Source organism: Amblyraja radiata, chromosome 15 (assembly GCF_010909765.2).
Source record: "Amblyraja radiata isolate CabotCenter1 chromosome 15, sAmbRad1.1.pri, whole genome shotgun sequence".
Lineage (NCBI taxonomy): Eukaryota > Metazoa > Chordata > Chondrichthyes > Rajiformes > Rajidae > Amblyraja > Amblyraja radiata.
In genome coordinates, this window is record NC_045970.1 from 47325874 (window position 1) to 47347875 (window position 22002).

General features: G+C 47.3%; 1 protein-coding gene across 1 annotated transcript in view; it reads left to right on the top strand.

The window, feature by feature from the left end:
* pcdh15 (protocadherin related 15) overlaps nucleotides 1-17037 on the top strand; it is a gene marked incomplete at its 5' end in the record, with an annotated part of 501491 nt that extends 484454 nt beyond the window's left edge. Inside the window, 2 exons of the mRNA XM_033034471.1 lie at nucleotides 6695-6830; nucleotides 15834-17037. Of these exons, the coding sequence (XP_032890362.1) occupies nucleotides 6695-6830; nucleotides 15834-16412 (715 nt within the window). The remainder of the gene's footprint in view (nucleotides 1-6694; nucleotides 6831-15833) is intronic.
* Between the last annotated feature and the right edge of the window lie 4965 nt (nucleotides 17038-22002).

Genomic DNA, 22002 nt, shown 5'->3' on the forward strand with positions numbered 1-22002 from the left:
CAGTCCATCTAGGAGAGGGAAAACTCTGATTTAAAACCTCCACTGCCTTGTGGCCGTATCCAGTCATGGAAAAGGCTCCTGGAGTAAACCTCAAGAAGATCCGGAGTCAGAGCCCCTAAGGAAGTTCGTCGTTGTCTACAACCTCGCTCTGGCAGCTCCTGCGACGGCGCTGGTGCCAAACTGTAACGGCCCTGCTGTTCCTTTGGATCGATCAGCGACGTGGAGAGGGGGAGACGTGCTGCATGGGCAACAGCCTGCCCTCCATATGACATCGCCCAGGCTTGCATCCGACCACACATCACCTGCAAACTAGGATGCATCACCCATGGTCAGTCATGACCGAAGGGGGCCTAAAAAAAAAGACATAAAATGCTGGAGTAACTCAGCGGGACAGGCAGCATCTCTGGAGAGGAGACATGGGTGATGTTTCGGGTCGCAGTCACGGTGGCACAGCGGTGGAGTTGCTGCCTTACAGCGAATGCAGTGCCAGAGACCCGGGTTCGATTCCGACTACGGGGGCTGTCTGTGTGGAGTTTGTACGTTCTCCCCGTGACCTGCGTGGGTTTTCTCCGAGATCCTCGGTTTCCTCCCACATTCTAAAGAAGTACAGGTTTGTAGGTTCATTGGCTTGGTAAATGTAAAAATTGTCCCTAGTGGGTGAAGGATAGTGTTAATGTGCGGGGATCGCTGGTCGGCGTGCACCCGGTGGGCCGAAGGGCCTGTTTCCGTGCTGTATTTCTTAAAAAATAAAAAACAAATGTTAATTTAAAAAAGAGATCCTTCTTCAGTAAATGATTCATGTGGAGGCAGATGAGATGATTTTAACTTGGCATCATGATCAGCACAAACGTTGTGGGCCAAAGGGCACATTCCTGTGCTGTCCTGTCCTATCGCTATTTCCTTCTGACAGACAAAGAGGTCATTTTGGTCCATTGGGCCCATGGTCTCTCAGAATAATCCCACTCACCTGTTGACTCTCCCTACAGCCTGGCCTCCTCGTGTTCCCATCCCGATTCCATCATCCCCACACACTAGGAACACCAATAAATCTACTAACCTGCACATCTTCTGGGATATATGGAAGATACCGGAGCACCCAACGGAAGCACCAACTCCACACAGAGGGCAGGACTGAACTGTAGATGCTGGTTTACACCAAAGATAATCACCAAAGATGTGCTGGAGTAACTCAGCAGGTCAGGCAGTGAGATGCTTCCTGACTCGCTGAGTTACTCCAGCACATTGTGCCTATCTTTGGTGTAAACCAGCATCTGCAGTTCCTTTTACACATTTGGTTTCCTCTACTGCGAAATCTCCTCAAGGTATGCCTCCTTTGAAGAAGTTCTCCTCATCTCTCCGGTCTGAAGAAGGGTCTCGACCCGAAACGTCACCTATTCCTTTTCTCCAGAGATGCTGCCTGACCCGCTGAGCTACTCCAGCTTGTTGTGTCTATCTTCAGAGGTCAGCACTGCTCCAGTTAAAAATATCGCATGCTTCCTGAGAAGTATGCAATTTTTTAACTGTTCCAATATGCAATAAAATATTGCTTACCATTCAGAAAGCATGCAATATCTTTTTTCCCATCCTTATTTGAATTCCATTCACATCAGGCTCATGTTCAAAGGCAGCGCAGCAGTAGAGTGGCTGCCTTACAGCACCGGGAACCCGAGTAACTCAACGGGTCAGGCAGCATCCCACTGTCTGACCCGGGTTTGATCCCGACTAAGGGTGTTTGTCTGTACGGGGTTTGCACGTTCTCCCCATGACCTACATGGGTTTTCTCCGAGATCTTCGGTTTCCTCCCACACCCTAATAGCCCTGTCCCACGGTGCAAGTTCATTCCAAGAGCTCTCCCGAGTTTAAAAAAAATCAAACTCGTGGTAAGCACGGAGAATGAACGTAGTGGGTACGTCGGAGCTCGGGGCCGTCTCTTAGCGCTAACGGCAGGTACTCGGGAAGACTCGCTAAAGGCAGGTAAGCACGGGAAGACTCGTGAAGATTTTTCAACATGATGAAAAATGTCCACGAGAGCCCCGAGTAGCGACGAGCGGCCATTATCGTAAATCTCCGAGTTCGAATCAGGGCAAACTTGGGAGAACTCTTGGAATGAACTCGTACCGTGGGACAGGGCTTTAAGGATGTACAGGTATGTAGATTAATTGGCTTGGTATAAATGTAAAATTGTCCCTAGTGTGTGCAGGGTAGTGTTAATGTGCGGGGATCGCTGGTCGGCGTGGACTCGGTGGGTCGAAGGGCCTGTTTCTGCGCTGTATCTCTAAACTAAACTAACGCAGCCAGCACCTTTTACAAATATTACCAGCCTTTAAATTTCAATTCACATTAGCTTTCACCTTAATGGAAGCTAGCCTGCAGTTGAAATTTGTAGCAAAATAAAGAATGGAGCAAAGGTGAAAATTAATTATACCACACTGAATAATGAGCTAATCATAGCTTAGCGATAGCATTGCTGATTGATATATGGAAGCAATTTTACTAAAGTTTCACAATTATCCCGTCACAAATAGAATTGTCACATGACCAAAAGATAAAATGTTATCCTAACCTTCAAGAGACTTCATTTTTAAGTTTGCTCAAATGAGTTTAGCTTAGTTTAGAGGTACAGTGCGATAACAGGCCCTTCGGCCCACCGAGTCCGCACCGACCAGCGATCCCCGCACACTAACACTATTCTACACACACTAGTGACAATTTACATTTATACCAAGCCAATTAACCTGCAAACCGGTACGTCTTTGGAGTGTGGGAGGAAACCGAAGATCTCGGAGATAAACCCACACAGGTCACGGGGAGAACGTACAAACTCCGTACAGTCAAGCACCTGTAGTCGGGATCGAACCCGGGTCTCCAGCGCTGTAAGGCAGCAACTCTACCGCTGCGCCACCCTGCCGCCCTTTAATCTTTTCTTTCATTCTTTCATCTTAATTCTTCATGTGTCGTATTCAATGATGGTAGCTTCAGTTAGTACAGTACGTGACAGCCTCCTGCACTTAGGCTCAGTTCTACCCTGAATTATATATATTGTGAGAAAGCTGGGATCAATGTCCTTATATCCAGGCAATCTTATAAATCCTTAGCATTTTAGCTTCATTCCCAATCGAGAATTGCCTGCATTTTACCACCCGACGTATGCCTCGGAGTTGATTCGATCTAAATTGTGCTCAGCTACACTATCTTACATTCATCAGTTTGGATTATAGCATCATTTTCACGACCAGCATTTCTGTACAACCAAGCAAACAAAAGAACAAACCATATCTCATTGTTAGACGATAACTTCAAAGCTAGCAACGGCTTATTAATGTCGAAACAAGGAACTGCAGATGCAGGTTTATAAAAACAAATGACACAGAGTGTTGGAGCAACTCAGTGGGTCAGGCAGCATCCCTGGAGATCATGGATGGGTGACATTTCAGATTGTGATCAAGAGAGAGTTAGATTTGGCTCTTGGGGCTAACGGAATCAAGGGATACGGGGAAAAAGCAGGAACGGGGTACTGATTTTGGATGATCAGTCATGATCATATTGAATGGCGGTGCTGGTTCGAAGGGCCGAATGGTCTACTCTTGCACCTATTGTCTATGTTTATATCATTCTTCTTCGGACTGATTGCAGGGAGTTGGGGGCGGGGAGGAAGCTGGAGAGGAGGAGGGGGCAGGACAAAGCGTGATGGGTACAAAGTGAATTCAGAGGGGGGTTGATAGGCAGATGGTTGGGAAAATGCCAGGGATTAAAAACACAGAAAGGTGTGAGACAAAAGGATTGTCATTGCGATATCAGAGGAAGGAATATAGGTGGGAGGGGAGAAATAGTTGTAAGTCCAGGTGTGGCCCAGGAGATGGAAGGAGGTGAGAAAAGGGGGGTGTGGGGAGAAAGGGGAGGGCTGGTTGTTAGAGGCTACCTAAAATTGGAGAGTTCAATGTTCATACCATTGGATTGTAAAATACTCAAGTGGAATTTGAGGTGTTGTTCCTTCAGTTTAAGTGTGGCCTCACTCTGGCAAAGAGGAGGCCCAGGACAGAAAGGTTTGAAGAAGGGTCTCGACCCGAAACGTCACCCATTCCTTCTCTCCGGAGATGCTGCCTGTCCCGCTGAGTTACTCCAGCATTTTGTGTCTATCTTCGATTTAAACCAGCATCTGCAGTTCTTTCCTACACATTTGGTTTGGTTTAGTTTGGTTCAAGTTCGTTTAGTTTAGTCTTGTTTCGTTTAGTGATACAGCATGGAAACAAGCCAGAAGATAAGACACAAAATGCTGGACTAACTCAGCGGGTCAGGCAGCTTCAATAGGTGACGTTTCGGGTCGAGGCCCTTCTTCAGAAAAAAGGGTCAAACCAGCCATTCGACCCACCATGTCCACACCGACCATCGATCACCCGTTCACACTAATTCTACGCTATCCCACGTTCTCATCCACTCCCGACACATCAGGGGCATTTTTACAGAGGCCCAATTAACCTGCAATCCTGAAAAGCTGTGAAGCTGTGTGGAATTTAGCAGCAGAGTGTGAAATAGTAGAATTCCTCACCATTTGAAGCTGACCCTAAACTTCAGCGTTTCATTTGATGTTCATTAACACTAACATGATGTGGAAAAGTTCCAAATAATGGAAGGTCAGACGAAAGAGATTTAACTTCATAGAGAACAATAAAAATTATTTAAGACGGTATCGTGTTCATAATGTGAAATAAAACCCTTGAGTCGTGATTTAAAAAACTGGTGTCCTATCATGCCATATGGGTCAGCAAGAATTTGATTGGATTCCATTAAAACTTTCCCTTAATTCAAGTTGAATCACGTAAATCAAAGCCTTAATATGACATCATATGATATTATTAATGTCTGCCTTTTCATATCGATCTTCAGTTCTAATAAAACCCAGTTAAATATTTTTGTCGTTTTGGAGACTCATCCCAGCTTCAGAGTTGCCCTTGACGACGGTTTCAAATAGAAACATAGAAAATAGGTGCAGGAGGAGGCCATTCGGCCCTTCGAGCCAGCACCGCCATTCATTGTGATCATGGCTGATCGTTCCCTATCAATAACCCCTGCCTGCCTTCTCCCCATATCCCTTGACTCCACTAGGCCCTAGAGCTCTAACTAACCCTCTCTTAAATCCATCCAGTGACTTGTCTCCACTGTCCTCTGTGGCAGGGAATTCCATAAATTCACAACTCTCTGGGTGAAAAAGTTTTTTCTCACCTCAGATGATATGGTTTATTAGAACTCTACACTTTTGCAACTGCTCCGCTCATATGCATGTTTGTGTGCACTATGCAAATGGATTCATCTATGACCTGGCATGAGCATTGAGCACGGTTAGAAATTTAACCTAGTTCTTCTGGGTAGATGAAGTGTGAACATAGTGTCGTAGAGTCATACAGCGTGGAAACAGACCCCTTTGGCCCAACTTGCCCCCACCACCCAACATGTCTCATCTACACTAGTACTACCTGCTGCATTTGGCCCATATCCCTCTAAACCTGTCCTATCCACGTACCTGTCTAAACGTTGTGATAGTACCTGCCTCAACTACATCCTGTGGCAACTCGTTCCATACACCTCCTGAAATCCAGAAAGGCTCTGGAACCAAAGATGCCGGAAATTCGGTGGTGAACCTGTATCTGGTAATTGTCCTCTATTTTAAATAAAGGGAGTTACATCCCCTGATCAAGTAAACTTTTATTTGATGGAAATTTGGTCAATATTTTGAGGCAATCCCATTAAAAAGTTATCAAAAACTTGCTGGTTGGATGATACTTACTTAAATTGGTTTGGGAGTGGGAGGATCATTTAATGGTCTACAATGCACCAGAAATACATCATTACCTCTGCAAAAACAGCCTTTGCACCATCTGTTCTCAGCCATCTTCTCACAGTGAAGTAGATTGTACCTGCTGTCTTTTGCTGATCATTATATTGGCTAAAACTGGAATACTAAATGGTTCACAGTGTAACCGTCTGAAATACTTGGTCCATTATTTGTCATGTGTACCGAGGTACAGCAAAATTCATTTTGTGTGCAGTTCAGGTATCACTACAGGTACAGGTATCACTACAGCTAAGCACTTAGGTACATCTTAGATAAGCATCTCATATACAGTGCATGTGTACAGCAGTAGTAAACTGAGACAGTGTACAGAGTTGCCAGATTTGGCACCATATTACGGGCCTGTCCCACTTACGCGACTTTTTTCGGCGACAGCCGGTACCCATCATAAGTCGGCGAAAATGTTCAACATGTTGAAAATCCTGCGGCGGCCAGAAAGACGCTATGACTCTTTGGGCGACTGAGGAGACTACTCACGACCATACAGGCGACACCCCGGCGACTTGAGAAGTCGCTCAAAGAGTCGTACCTTGTTCTGGTTGCCGCTGGATTTTCAACATGTTGAAAATTTTCGGCAACCTGCAACGATCTATGACGGGTACCGGCAGTCGCCGAAAAAGCCGCATAAGTGGAACAGGTCCATTAAGGTCCCAGATTTTAAGTACCGGGTTCATGACCTGAACATGAAGGCCCGTTGTCATGGCGACGTTGCGGGGTCGGCCTGGCCAGGTGACATTTTGTGAACTTTTTTGACCTTTGACACTTTATTTGTTTACTTATTTGTTTGTTTGCTTATTTATTTACTTACTTATTTGACATCTAGTGTGCTTCTGACATTAACTCTAGGTATGAAGTACCGCAGTACGGAAGTCGTCGGAGATTGATCTCCCCGTCGGGATTGTACGATGATTACGGAGAGGTGGTGATGGAAGATGACGGCAGCTACTTCTACAGCCCACAGGGATCGAATGCAGATGGCGAGGTACGTCAATGCGGGACGATTTTGTTTTCCTTTTAGATGCTAATATACGTTTGTTTCTTAGTGAAGCCAAACGGGGGACGTCCAGCAATTGTGAAATACATAAAAAGCTGGAGTAACTCAGCCGGGACAGGCATCGTCTCTGTAGGGAAGGAACGGGTTGAGACAACTTCTTCAGACTCACCTCAAGGGGGAGGGAGATAGATACTGTAGATGAGGAAGTGTGAAGGTGTGAAAACAGGGCAAAAGGGAATGGAGATCAAAGAAAATGTAGAATAGATCATAGTTAGCTGGGAGAAGGTAACAACAAAGCAAACAGATAAAATGTAGTCGGAGACAGTCTGGTCTGATAACTGGAAAGGTGGAGGGATGGTGAGAGAGGGAAAGCAAGAGAAGTTAGAGAAGTCTTCTTGAATTTTTTGAAGAGGTTACTAGGGAAATTGGCGAGGGTAAAGCAGTGGATGTTGTCTATATGGACTTTAGTAAGGCCTTTGACAAGGTTCCTCATGGAAGGTTGGTTAAGAAGGTTCAACTGTTGGGTATAAATGCAGGAGTAGCAAGATGGATTCAACAGTGGCTGAATGGGAGGCGCCAGAGGGTAATGGTGGATGGCTGTTTGTCGGGTTGGAGGCAGGTGACTAGTGGGGTGCCTCAGGGATCTGTGTTGGGTCCTTTGTTGTTTGTCATGTACATCAATGATCTGGATGAAGGTGTGGTAAATTGGATTAGTAAGTATGCAGATGATTCCAAGATAGGGGGTGTTGTGGATAATGAAGAGGATTTCCAAAGTCTACAGAGTGATTTAGGCCATTTGGAAGAATGGGCTGAAAGATGGCAGATGGAGTTTAATGCTGATAAATGTGAGGTGCTACACCTTGGCAGGACAAATCAAAATAGGACATACATGGTAAATGGTAGGGAATTGAAGAATGCAGTTGAACAGAGGGATCTGGGAATAACCGTGCATAGTTCCTTGAAGGTGGAATCTCATATAGATAGGGTGGTAAAGAAAGCTTTTGGTATGCTAGCCTTTATAAATAAGAGCATTGAGTATAGAAGCTGGGATGTAATGTTAAAATTGTACAAGGCATTGGTGAGACCAAATCTGGAGTATGGTGTACAATTTTGGTCGCCCAATTATAGGAAGGATGTCAACAAAATAGAGAGAGTACAGAGGAGATTTACTAGAATGTTGCCTGGGTTTCAGCAACTAAGTTACAGAGAAAGGTTGAATAAGTTAGGTCTTTATTCTCTGGAGCGCAGAAGGTTAAGGGGGGACTTGATAGAGGTCTTTAAAATGATGAGAGGGATAGACAGAGTTGATGTGGACAAGCTTTTCCCTTTGAGAATAGGGAAGATTCAAACAAGAGGACATGACTTCAGAATTAAGGGACAGAAGTTTAGGGGTAACATGAGGGGGAACTTCTTTACTCAGAGTGGTAGCGGTGTGGAATGAGCTTCCAGTGGAAATGGTGGAGGCAGGTTCGTTGGTATCATTTAAAAATAAATTGGATGGGCATATGGATGAGAAGGGAATGGAGGGTTATGGTATGAGTGCAGGCAGGTGGGACTAAGGGAAAATAATTGTTCGGCACGGACTTGTAGGGCCGAGATGGCCTGTTTCCGTGCTGTAATTGTTATATGGTTATATGGTTATAAGTCAACATCCTTTATTTTTCCCTCCAGGTCAAAATATGCTGCCCTTTTGTTGTCAATACATCATAACTACTATAATAGTATGGAGTAGTTATTTAAAAAAAAAAATTGTGATCAAAAAATGGATTCAATTATTAAAAATAATATATACAATACAATAAAACAAACCAGAACCCACCACCATAATACAATACAAACAAATATGCTAAATAAATTACTATACAACTATGTTACACTCCTTATTGAGGATGCATTCAACACCCTGCGGTGCCCAGAAATCCCCTAGGGTGCCCGTGGACAGGGCGTAGTCCTTTTATAACCCCACCCGGATGCGGACATACCCCCGGAAAAGGGGCAGGCAGCCGGCTCTGGCAGAGCCCTCTTCCGCCTGGTGCCGTGACTCGCGGATGGCCAGCTTGGCCAGGCCCAGGAGCAACCCAACCAGGACATCTTCAACCCTACCCTCTCCCCTACGCACAGGGTGTCCAAAGATGGGGATGGTGGGTGTGAAGTGCAGCCAGAAGACAAGGAGCAGCCCCTTTAGACATTGGAACAGTGGCTGCAACCTTACACACTCCATGTACACGTGATACACAGATTCTTCCAGCCCGCAAAAGTGGCAGGCGGCTGGCGAGCCTGCGAACTGCGAGAGAAACAGGTTGCACGGGAATTCCTCGGTGCAATATTCTCCACCCCAGGTCCCCGATGTAGAGGGCGAGAATCCCTGCGTAGAGGGACCCCCACCAGGGGAATCCCTCGCGATCGGAAGGCAACACCGACCGCCACTTGGTGGCCGGACGGTGGACCAGCGCGAGGAAGTGCAGGGTGTGGAGGAGGAGCCCGTACAGGACACGCCTCCCTGTGTCTCGGAGGGAGGTGATGGAGTAGTTATTGGTATCTATGGTATGTCACTGATGAATGTTTGTACCAGAAGATAGATCCAAGGTGCTGGAGGAACTTAATGTGTTGGGCAGCATAGGGTAGCGATTTTAGGATTGAGGTAGTTGAGCGTTTAGTTTAGTTTAGAGGTACAGCGTGGAAACAGGCCCTTCGGCCCATCGAGTCCGCGTCGACCAGCCATCCCAGCACACTAACACCGCCCTACACACACTAGGGATAATTTTACATTTATACCAAGCCAATTCACCTACAAATCTCTACGTTTTTGAAGTGTGGGAGGAAACCGATCTCGGAGAAAACCCATGTAGGTCACGGGGAGAACGTACGAACTCCGTCCAGATCATTTGTTCAATGCCCAGACGTGTAGGGGTCAGTGTTTATGGCAGGGTTTCTGCTCTGATGACCATTGGGAAAAAGGCCTTTCAAGACATGAGCAGTTGCAACTTATCAGAGTACTGGGCTATAGGGAGAGGTTAAGCAGGCTAGGACTCTATTCTTTGGAGCGCAGGAGGATGAGGGGTGATTTTAGAGATATACTGAAGGTGTGAAGGGTCTTATACAGGTATCTCTTTCTGTGACTAGAAAGATGGAGGGTCATGTCTTAAACTGCTTTCAGACACAAAATGCTGGAGTAAATCAGCGGGCCTGCCAGCATCTTTGGAGGAAAGGAATAGGTGATGCTTTGGGTCGAGACCCTTCTTCAGACTGGTTAGGGGCAAGGGAAACGAGAGATATAGACGATGATGTAGAGAGATAAAGAACAATGAATGAAAGATATGCAAAAAACTAACGATGATAAAGAAAAAACAGGCCATTGTTAGCTGTTTGTTGGGTGAAAACGAGAAGCTGGTGCGACTTGGGTGGGGGAGGGATAGAGAGAGAGTGGGAATGCCGGGGTTACTTGGTTAGAGAAATCAATATTCATACCACTGGGCTGTAAGCTGCCCAAGCAAAATGTGAGATGTTGTTCCTCCACTTTGCGTTTAGCCTCATTCTGACAATGGAGGAGGCCTAGGACAGAAAGGACAGCGTGGGAATGGGAAGGGGAATTAATGTGTTTTGCAACCGGGAGATCAGGTAGGCCCAGGCGGACTGAGCGAAGTTTGCCCATCATGTTTCTCCCTGCATGGTCTTTAATGTGGTTCCATTTTCATAATTTCAGGCAATGCCTCAAGGCAAAAGTGCCATTAGGAAAAGTGCTAAGCAGGACACCGGAGACCTCACTGGAGCGGAAACACCGAGTGGCGTTGCAGTGGGCCAAGCTGGTGCCCCAGAGCATGCAGGTGGCCCCGTGGCCAGCGGGAGTACGGCTCCGGGATTGGTGCAGGGTGGACAGGGAAAGAGCAAGCTGAGCAGTGTGGTTAAGATCAGTAAGATAACGGCAAACATCAGCAAGGGCGGGGAAGCAGGCGACGGGCAGGCGGCCGACTCCTCCATCACCCACCCAGCTCGATGGAAGAAAGTAAAAATATTCCCCATGATACTTAAGAAGGTAAAAGGCGGCGGCAGCAAGGACAGCGACTATGCCAAGCTTGTCTCCGCGAAGCCCGTGGATAGCCAGGACAGGGCAGCAAGCGACGGATCAGGCAGCGTCGTCATCAATGGGAACTACTTCCAGAAGTCGACCGCGGAGGAGCCGGGGGAGAGGAAGAAAACGGGCAAGGCGCCGAAGGGGGTCAAAATTTCCAAGCAACCGGAGCGCAAGTCCCGAAAGGGCTCGGTCACGGAGAGCGGCCGGGAGGTCGGAGCCGGGACTCCGGGCAGCAGCGGGTCAGACAAGGAGGGGAAGGTCTCAACGGTGGCGATCAGCATCACGACGGGGAGTGAGGAGGAAGAGGAGGGCAGCGATGGCGCTGAGGAAGAGAGCGTGAAGACCAGCGGCTCCTCCAAGGAGGCTGGCGGTGGCTCGAGCGCGGGCAGTGCCGATCGGTCGGAGGCGGAAGACAAGGACTGCCTCAAAGTGACGCTCGATCAAGACGAGACGAATGAGAGTACGGTGGACTCTGACGAGGAAGATGAGAAAGGATCAGATTTTATGGACGAGGAGGCAACATCTGAGCCAGAGGAAGAAGAATCGGAGGAGGATAAAGTTGATGAGGATGAATCGGAGGAAGCTAAAGATGATGAGGATGAATCAGAGCAGGATAAAGATGATGAGGATGAATCCAAGGAAGATAAGGATGATGAGGATGAATCAGAGGATGAAGAAGATGAGGTTGATTCCGATGAAGAATCCAAAAGTGAAACAACCGAGAAGTCTAGTTCCCAGAGCGGAAAGACGTCGCGGAGCAGACCGTCTGATACAGAAGGTCAAGAGTCGGCATCAGGCACGTTGTCCACGAGCGAGGCCGCGTCACGTAGTCCTGAGGAAGGGTCGGAGGAGTCCGACGAAGATGCTGCCACCCTCACGGAGACAGAGGCAACAAGTTCAGGGACAGCCTCGCGAGGAAGCGTGAGCAGCAGAGCCACCTCAGCGACCCCAGCAGGGAGTAGCGCGCGGTCGGAGAGCGAGGCCGGCCAGGGGACTTCAAGCACGAGCGGCCCAGTGGAGAGGACCAGCTCGTCGACCCAGGGCAGTGCGAGTAGCGGGGAAACCTCCGCCGCCAGAAGCAGCAGGAGGACCGACTCCACCAGAGGAACAAGTGTGAGCACATCCGTCACAGTCAGCAGCAGCTCGGGGAATGCCATTGAGGAGTCAGAGTCGACCGAAGACCAGGACAGTGAGTCTGAAACAGGGGACGGAGATATTAGAAGCACCGGGATCGACGGGGATGAATCCACAGACATGAGCGGCGGGGCAAGTTCCAGCGGAACGATCGGTCAGCAGACCGCTCCTGACACCACGAGCAAGAGCACGGGCGGGGAGGGTGACTCGGCCGACGGGCGTACCGTTAGCACCGGACCTGAAGACAGTCAGTCGAGTGGCGGCGAGAGCAGCAGAGCCTCCGGTGCCGGTGCTGGCCGGAGTAGCACGGGCCGCAGCGCGACGAGCACCGCGGAGTCCGGGCGGACGGAGAGCTCCGATTATTCCCAGTCCGCGGCAGATGCGGGCGGCAGGGATGGAAGCGCAAGCGGAAGCGGAGACACGGCTTCAGCTCAGGAGTACAGCAGCCACGGAGGAACCATGCAGGAGGAAGACAGCGAAGAGTCATCAGAATCAGGAACATCGTTTTGAAAGAGGTTGCAGGTGCCCGAAAGCACTTTATTTAAGAGTGGATTGGCGTGATTGTGTTGGCAAAGATTTGCAAGCCTTTGATTGCAGTGGATTTGATGTTTGCCTCGGTTGCATTTGCAAAGATTTTGACACATTTGGTTGCGACGCTTGTTGCAATATTTGCCCTGGGCTTTCATAATTATTCTCCAAACTGGAATCAGTTTCTTGGGCAACTGGGTGACTGTGTGTTTTTCTTCTATTTGTGTTTCTTTCGCAAGTTACTGATCAGAATGAAACATTTCCAACGACTTCAATCTAATCTCTTCAACTGAACTTGACATATTTTTGCATTAAAGTTGGCATGCGGAATTTGAACTGAGTGCAATCTCTGTTGGTGCTATAGCTGATCAATTCTGTCCTCTGCAATGCATGCGGGCAGCTATCGATGTTGCTGTGTGGATTTAGCATGTTTGGACATTGTAAATCATTTTATTGTTAAATATCCCCTTTCTATTCAACATTATAGGTGCACTGGTACATCTGTGCCAGACATGATGCCAAGTTAGACTAAACTCCTCTGCCTGTACATGATTCAATGGTCCCGACCCGAAACATCACCCATTCCTTCTCTCCAGCGATGCTGCCTGTCCCGCTGAGTTACTCCAGCTTTTTGTGTCCATCCTTAACCACCCGTTCTGAACACATTCACGTGCCTATCTAACAGCCTCGTAAATGCCGCTATCGTATCTGCCTCCACCATGACTTCTGGAAACATGTTAGAAACATAGAAAATTGGGTGCAGGAGTAGGCCATACCACCCTTCGAGCCAGCACCACCATTCAATATGATCGTGGCTGATCATCCAAGATCAGTATCCGGTTCCTGCTCTTTTCCCCATATCCCTTGATTCCGTTAGCCCTAAGAGCTAAATCTTACTCTCTTTTGAAAACATCAAGTGAATTGGCCTCCACTGCCTTCTGTGGCAGAGAATTCCACAGATTCCAGGCATGTTCCAGGCACCCACCAAAAAACAAAACCTGCTCCACGCATCTCCTTTCAACTTTGCCCCTTCGCGCCATAAAGCTATGCCCTCTCGTCTTTGACATTTACATCCTGAGTAAAAAAGGTTTAGACTGTCTACCTTATCTCCATCTCTCACAAGTTAATACACTTCTTTCCATTCTTCTCGGAGCCTCGTTGATAGACATAGATCCTGATGATCAGTGGTGGTGTCAGACCACATCCACTGGTCCCATCCCAGTAAGACCATCGGGAAATCTTCATTCCATAGCCACCATCTCATTGCCCCAGGTAGACACAAAATGCTGGAGTAACTCAGCAGGTGAGGCAGCATCTCTGGAGAGAAGGAATGGGCGATGTTTCGGGTCGAGACCCTTTGAGTCTGAAGAAGGGTCTCGACCCGAAACGTCGCCCATTCCTTCTCTCCAGAGATTCTGCCTCGCCTGTGGAGTTACTCCAGCATTTTGTGTCTACCTTCGATTGAAACCAGCATCTATCTGCAGTTCTTTCCTTCACATCTCATTGCCCCAACTCCACACAGCTCATTCTATCTCCTTCCCGAGAAACTATATTCCATAGTACCTCATAGGGGCAATACAGTGGCGCAGAGGTAGAGCTGTTGCCTCACAGTGCCTGTGACCTGGCTTCGATCCCGACTACAGGAGCTGGCTGAATGCAGTTTGCATGTTCTATCTATGACCAGCAGTTTCCCGGTTTGCCCCCACATTCCAAGCTCGTGCAGGGTTGGCAAGTTAATTTGGCTTCTGTAAATTGCCCCCAGCGTGTAGGATAGAACTTGCCTACTTGCTGGTCGGGGCAGACTCGGTGGGCCAAAGGGCCTGTTTGCATGCTGTATCTCTAAAACTAAAGCTAAAAGATAGAAAGAGACCATTAGGCCCATTGAGAATATTCTGGCTCACCGAACTATCGCTTTTCCCCCACTAATTTTCCTGGTGATGTCTGCTCCCCCACATTCCCATCAACTCTTCCCTGATTCAATTATTCATCTACAAACTAAGAGCAATTTAACAATGGCAAATTCATGCTTTTGAAGGGCTGCTTCAATGTCGACCAGATGTACCACCAAAGTAAGTTCAAAAGGTGCGGCACGGTGGCGCAGCGATAGAGTTGCTGCCTCACAGTGCCAGAGACCCGGGTTTGATCCTGACTACGGGTGTCGACTGAACGGAGTTTGTTAGTTCTCCCCGTGATCTGCGGAGATTTTCTCCCGTTTCCTCACACCTTCCGAAGATGTGCAGGTTTGTAGGTTTCATTGGCCTCTGTAAATTGTCCATAGTGTGTAGGATAGAGGAAGTGTATGGGGATCGCTGGTCAGGGTGGACTCAGTAGGCCCAAGGGCTTGTTTCCAAGCTGTACCTCTATCGGGTCCAGAGGAGGTTTACGAGAATGATCCCTGGATTGGGTCAACATATGATGAGCGTTTAAAGGCACTGGGCCTGTACGCGCTGGAGTTCGGAAGGATGAGGTGGGACCTCATTAAAACCTACAGAACAGTAAAAGGCCTGGATAGAGTGGGTGCGGAGAAGATGTTTCCCCTAGTGGGAGAGTCCAGGATCAGAGGCCATACCCTCAGAATAAAAGGACGTACCTTTAGAAAGATGAAGAGGAATTTCTTTAGTCAGAGGGTGGTGAATCTGTGGAATTCATTGCCATGGACTGCTGAAGAGGCCGTCAACTGATATCTTTAAGGTGGAATTTGACAGATTCGTGATTAGTACGTTCGTCAGGGGTTATATGCAGATATGCAGAGTACTGCCCTGCCCACTACAAATTCAGAAGATTCAGAAGGTTATGGGGAGAAGGTAGGAGAATAGGGTAGAGAGGGAAAGGTAGATCAGCCATGATTAAATGGCGGAGTGGTCTTGATGGGCCGATTGGCCCAATTCTGCTTGTAGAACTGATCATAAATAATAATTTAGTTTAGTTTAAAGATACAGCGCGGAAACAGGCCCTTCGGCCCATCAGAATCCGTGCCAACAAGCAATCCCCGCTTCCTTACTCTACCCTACACAAACTTGGGGCAATATTTTACATAAAGCCAATTAATCTACAAACCTTTTGAATGTGGGAGGAAACCGAAGATCTCGAAGAAAACCCACGCAAAAGGGTGAATGTACAAGCTAACTACAGACGGTACCCGTAGTCAGGACTATATTATTAATCGCTATTAAATTTCTGATAAAATCTCTATTAATTATTAATCTCTAAAACTAAAAGTAAAAGGTTCTCTCAACACTTGTTTTTGTCTCTCACAGTGGGCTCGCCATAAACGGGTCAAGTTGGTGGTGGACCGCGAGTATGAAACCAGCTCGACCGGGGAGGACAGCGCATCGGAGGCACAGAGGCTTCGAGTCAAGCACCCGACCAACCACAGCAGCATGAACAGCAACATCTACGTGGTGCAGAACGGATCCATTATAAGAACCAGACGCACTTGCCCCGCCGCGGCCAACGGAAAGGCGGCCTCGCCGGCCAGGGTGGGGAAGCACTTCAAGAAACTGGACCGGCTCGAGGCCACTCAGGAAGAGAGGGCCCCCTTGAACAATCCGCCGTCAGAGGCGACCCCTTCCTGCAGCCGCGACCACCTCAACGCCGGGCTCCCGTCGGACAGCTCCGCCACCCCGGGGCCCGGCAACCGGGAGGCCGGAACCAGCGCGGCCAAGGCGAAGAGCGAGCGGGCAAACTGCCCCGGCGGCGACCAAGAGACGGCAATCGACATCGAGGACGGCCAGGGGTCTCCTCTGGTGTGTCGTAGCGAACAGGCACAGTCCGATGAGGAAGAACTGTGGATGGGACCCTGGAATAACCTTCACATACCTATGACAAAACTCTAAACTAGAATTTTTATCACAATTGACGAAAAACAAAAAAATCCACTTTTTTTATAGCCTCCGTGGGAAATGTAACTGGTCTCCAATTTGTTCACTTCAGGCGTGCATTTTGATTTATCCAACTTGAGGACGTCGGCCATCTTGACATTCCCAACCATCACAGAAGTGGGTCAGCATCTTTATTCACAAAGAAATCCCTGGTTGTGATCGCAATTTCATGCTTTGATTGTGAATATTGGGAGTGGACTCCAGGCGAAGTAAAACATAAAAAAGGTTCACGGTTTGAAGGACTGAAGCAAATTGGTTTCTGTACATGACACGTAAACCCTATCTATTTTTGCAGTTGTCGATAGATTAGGCCAATTTCAAAATGGTGGCCTGGTTCTGACCGAGCGAATTACATACCTTCAGTGACTGATGGACATTTCAGAACCTACCCCCTCGGGGTACAAATTCATCTTTAGACACATGCACTGAATATAAGATGCAATGTCGGATGCTGGCGTTGTCTTCAATGGGACTGGGTTTAAATAGTGGATTCCAGCACCCTGTGTTGAGTGCATGCGGCTGATGATGAATCTTATCCCTGTTTTGTTAGAAATAGAATAAATGGTACTTTTTAAAAATATCTCCCCTCCCATCCCCCCCTCCCCCCACGGGACTTTTAAGTTACTTTCTACCGCTTTGTGAGCAGAGGTTTCCACAGGTGCCCATTGAAAGTATAAAGGGAAGATCGTAAAGATTTGACAAATGCAGCCTTTTACCACCACTTACGTGACAGAGCAGAATATTATTTTAATACTTATTTGCAGCCCTACTGCACTCATAGAATTGATTTGCAAACTTATGTATTTGTTTTTTTACTATAAGTGTTAATTGTCCTTTTTTTGTGTAATCTAAGTTCAGATACTTAATGATTAGATGTGCCATGCACTGGAATAGTCATTCCATTCAGATCTTAAATTAGCGTGACAACATTGATGTGAAATTGGACAATGAATTCTGGTAACAATGCTATGCAGAAATGTGATATCTACTGCTGTGAGTCCAGGTGCCACAGACAAAATGTTTGTTTCAGTTCACTGTCAAGAGGGATTTAAGAAAAAGATTCCCGCAAACCAGCCTGTGATGAAATCAATCAGTCAGTAATTAAACAGATGATGTGCATAATTGCACAGATACCAGATTGTTATTGCAGAATAAGATTAATGTATTTGGCTTGGGAGCTATTGGTTGGTGAGGCTGCATTTAGAGTATTGTGTTCAGTTCTGAGCACCATGTTATAGGCAGGATGTTGTCAAGCTGGAAAGGGTACAGAGAAGATTTATGTGGATGTTGCCAGGTCTAGAGGGTGTGAACTACAGGGAGAGGTCGAGCAGGCTGGGACTCCATTCCTTGGAGCGCAGGAGGATGAGGTGTATAATCTTATAGAGGTGTATAAAATCATGAGAGGAATAGATCGGGTAGACGCACAGAGTCTCTTGTGCAGAGTAGGTGAGTCGAGGACCAGACGACATTGGTTTAAGGTGAAGGGGAAAAGATTTAATGGGAATCTGAGGGGTAACGTTTTCACACAAAGGGTGGTGGGTGTATGGAACAAGCTGCCAGAGAAGGTAGCTGAGGCTGGGACTATCCCAACATTTAAGAAACAATTAGACAGGTACATGGATCGGACAGGTTTGGGGAGATCTGGACCAAACGCGGGCAGGTTGGACTAATGTAGCTGTGACATGTTGGTCGGTGGGGGCAAGCTGGGCCGAAGGGCCTGTTTCCATGCTGTATCACTCTGTGACTCTATTTGACAATAGAGACTGGCATACCTCTTTATTCTTTTTCTCTCCCCACATCAGTGAGGCCCGATACATGACATTATTGATGGGCTCAGTTAACCAGGTGGGACTAACGCTGATGGGGCATCATTGTCGCCACGGGGAAGCTGGCCGAAGGGCCCGTTTCCATGCTGTATGAATCTATGACTGTATTACAGTTTGACAGAGGGTGTCTAATGCTTGTTTGTCTGAACAGGAGGAGTGTGGACTAAAAATGAGGATGAATGAAGGTAGTAGAGAGAAAGCAAAGCCATGTTGGAAGTGGTGAGATACAAAATGCAACAGATGCTGTAGGTATAAATTAAAGATAACTTTGGAGAATATTCATTAGGTCAAGTAGTTGGCTGGAGATAGAAACGTTGAGTTGATATTACAGGTAACTAATAGAACATTACAGCACAGGAACAGGTCCTTTAGTCCCCCATGTCCATGCTGAACACCATGTTAGATAAATCTCCTCTGCCTGCACGGGATCCATATCCCTCCATTCCCTATGTATCCATGTGCTTATGTAAAAGCCTCAATTGTGTCTGCGTCCACCACCAACATAGAAAATAGAAAATAGGTGCAGGAGGAGGCCATTTGGCCCTTCGAGCCTGCACCGCCATTCATTGTGATCATGGCTGATCATCCACAATCAGTAACCCGTGCCTGCCTTCTCCCCATATCCCTTGATTCCACTAGCCCCTGGATCTCTTTCTAGCTGTCTTTTAAATTCATCCAGTGAATTGGCCTCTATTGTCTTTTGTGGCAAAGAATTCCACAAATTCACAACTCTCTGGGTGAAAAATATTTTTCTCATCTCAGTCTTAAATGGCCTACCCCTTTATTCTTAGACTGTGGCCCCTGGTTCTGGACTCCCCATTCATTGGGAATATTTTTCCTGCATCTAGCTTGTTCAGTCCAATTTATAATTGTATACCTTTCTGTAAGATCCCCTCGTCCTTCTAAATTCCAGTGAAGCCCAGCCTTTCCAATCTTTCCTCGGATCTGTCAGAAAAATGAATACTAATATCGGGATGTAGAAACAAGGAATGGAAGGCGCTGGTTTTCCAAGGTAAGACACAAAATGCTGGAGTAGCTCAGCGGGACAGGCAGCGTCTGGAGAACATGGACCGGTGACGTTCCAGATCGGGACCCTTCTTGAGACTGCCTCTTGGGATGTTAAAAATTGGAATGTAGAAACATAGAAAATAGGACCAGTAGGCCATTCGGCCCTTCGAGCCAGCAACGCCATTCAATATGATCATGGCTGATCATGCAAAATCAGTACCCCATTCCCGCTTTTCCCCCATATCCCTTGATTCCGATAGCCCTAAGAACTAAATCTAACTCTCTCTTGAAAACACCCAGTGAATTGGCCTCCAGAGGTGCTGCCTGTCCCGCTGAGTTGCTCCAGCAGTTTGTGTCTATTTCCAGTATGAAATAGTTGGGCTGAATGGCCTGCCTGTGTCCCACAAATCCCAGGCAATCCAATCCAAGGGTGCAGCAGTAGATTTGTTGCCTTGTTGCGGCGCCAGAGACCCGTGTTGACCACGGGCGCTGTCGTTACGGAGTTTGTACGTTCTCCCCATTATCGCATGGGTTTTCCCCATTGCTCCGGTTCCCTCCAACACACCAACGAGGTACAGATTTCTAGGTTAATTGGCCTCGATAAAGTTTGCAAATTGTCCCCAGTGTGTAGGATAGTGCTAGCGTATGGGGATCGCTGGTTGGAGCAGACTTGGTGGGCCGATGGGCCTGGTTCAGCTCTGTATCTCTAAACTAAACAATAACAAGCTCTGGGCACTCACTCCTGGTTGAAGTGCTTTCTTTGCACAAATTGCTTTTCTTTTTATTCGTCTCATTTGACCGAGCATTTTGGAGTCTGATTGACTGTGATTACCAACGTGGCCTCATCGAGCGCAGTTTTAATATGAAAAGTATCCCACTTCTTGGACTGACATTATTTAGATCAATTCATCAATGAACCTCATTGAAATTTACCAAACAGTGAAAGGCCTGGATAGAGTGGATGTGGAGAGGATGTTTCCACCATCTCGAAAGCCTAGGACCAGAAGCCGCAGCCTCAGAATAAAAGGACGTACCTTTAGAAAGGAGATGAGGACGAATTTCTTTCATCAGAGGGTGGTGAATCTGTTGAATTCCTGCCAGAGACGGCCATACAGGCCAAGTCAATGGATATTTTTAAGGCGGATATTGACAGATTCTTGATTTGGTAGGGTGTCAGGGATTATGGGGAAAAGACAGGAGAATAAGGTTGAGGATGAAAGTTAGATCTGGCGACAAAATAAGGTAAGTGTACTAGTTACCTCAATCTCCCGAAGGGTGGAATATAAAAGGGTGTAACGTGATATAGTTGCACAGGTGGATTAGTCACCCACTTGAAACCTGACAGAAAGGTAATGGGTTTGTAGGTTAATTGGCCCCTGTAAAATCGTCCCTAGTGTCCAGGGAGTGGATGTGACAGTGGTTTCACATAGTGTGAACAGGTGGCACGTTGGCGTTGCGGCAAAGCTACTGCCTTAGGGCGATAGAGACCCGGGTTCGTTCATGACTACGGGTGCTTGTCTATATGGAGTTTGTACGATCTCTCCGTGACATGCGTGGGTTTTCTCCAAGACCTTCGGTTTCCTTCCCCACACTCCAAAGCCGAACAGGTTTGTAGGTTAATTGGCTTGCTATAAATGTAAATTGTCCCTAGTGTGTGTGTGGGATGGTGTAAGTGTGCGGGGATCGCTGGTCGTTGCGGACTCGGCCTGTTTCCTCCCTGTATCTCTAAGACTAAAACTAATGGTGATCGATGGTCGGCGTGGACTCAGTGGGCTGAAGGGCTAATTTCAATGCTGCATCTCTAAGCAAAATTAAACTAAACTATATATCTCCCATGTTCTTATAATCACTATGGTGTTGTACCCTCAATCTTATTTAAACTGTGAGGTAAATCTAATCTTGTTTAACCTGTACAATTGACAGTTATTTTGTCGCCATAATGGTGGCAGCCCTTCTGAAGTCATTATTTTGGCTGTAAAAATATTTCTGATATTTTGTGACATAAATGCAAGTTTTCTTTCTGTGCATTATTTTGCACGTTTAGAGTCATTGGGTGATACAGCGTGGAAACAGGCCCTTCGGTCCAACTTGCCCACACCGGCCAACATGTCCCAGTTACACTAGTCCCACCTGCCTGCGTTTGGTCCGTATCACCTCCAAACCTGTCCTATCCATGTACCTGTCTAACTGTTTCTTAAACATTGGGATAGTCCCTGCCTCAACTACCTCCTTTAATTTAATTTAGTTTAGAGATACAGTGTGGAAACAAGCCCTTCGGCCCACCGGGTCCACTCCGACTAGCGATGTCCGCACATTAACACTATCCTACACCAGCTAGGGACAATTTTTTACATTTTACTAAGCCGATTAACGTACAAACCTGAAGGTCTTTGATGTGTGGGAAGAAACGGAAGACCTCGGAGAAAACTCACACAGGTCGGGGGAAGAACGTACAAACTCCGTACAGACAGCACTCGTAGTCCGGATCGAACCCGGGTCTCCGGCACTGCATTCACCGTAAAGCAGCAATTCTACCGCTGCGCCACTGTGACCGTGACCTCTGGCAGCTCGTTCCATACACCCACCACCCTTTGTGTGAAAAAGCTACCCCTCAGATTCCTATTCAATGTTTTTCCCTTCACCTTAAACCTACGTCCTCTGGTCCTCGATTTACCGACTCCGGGCAAGAGACTCTGTGCGTCTACTCGATC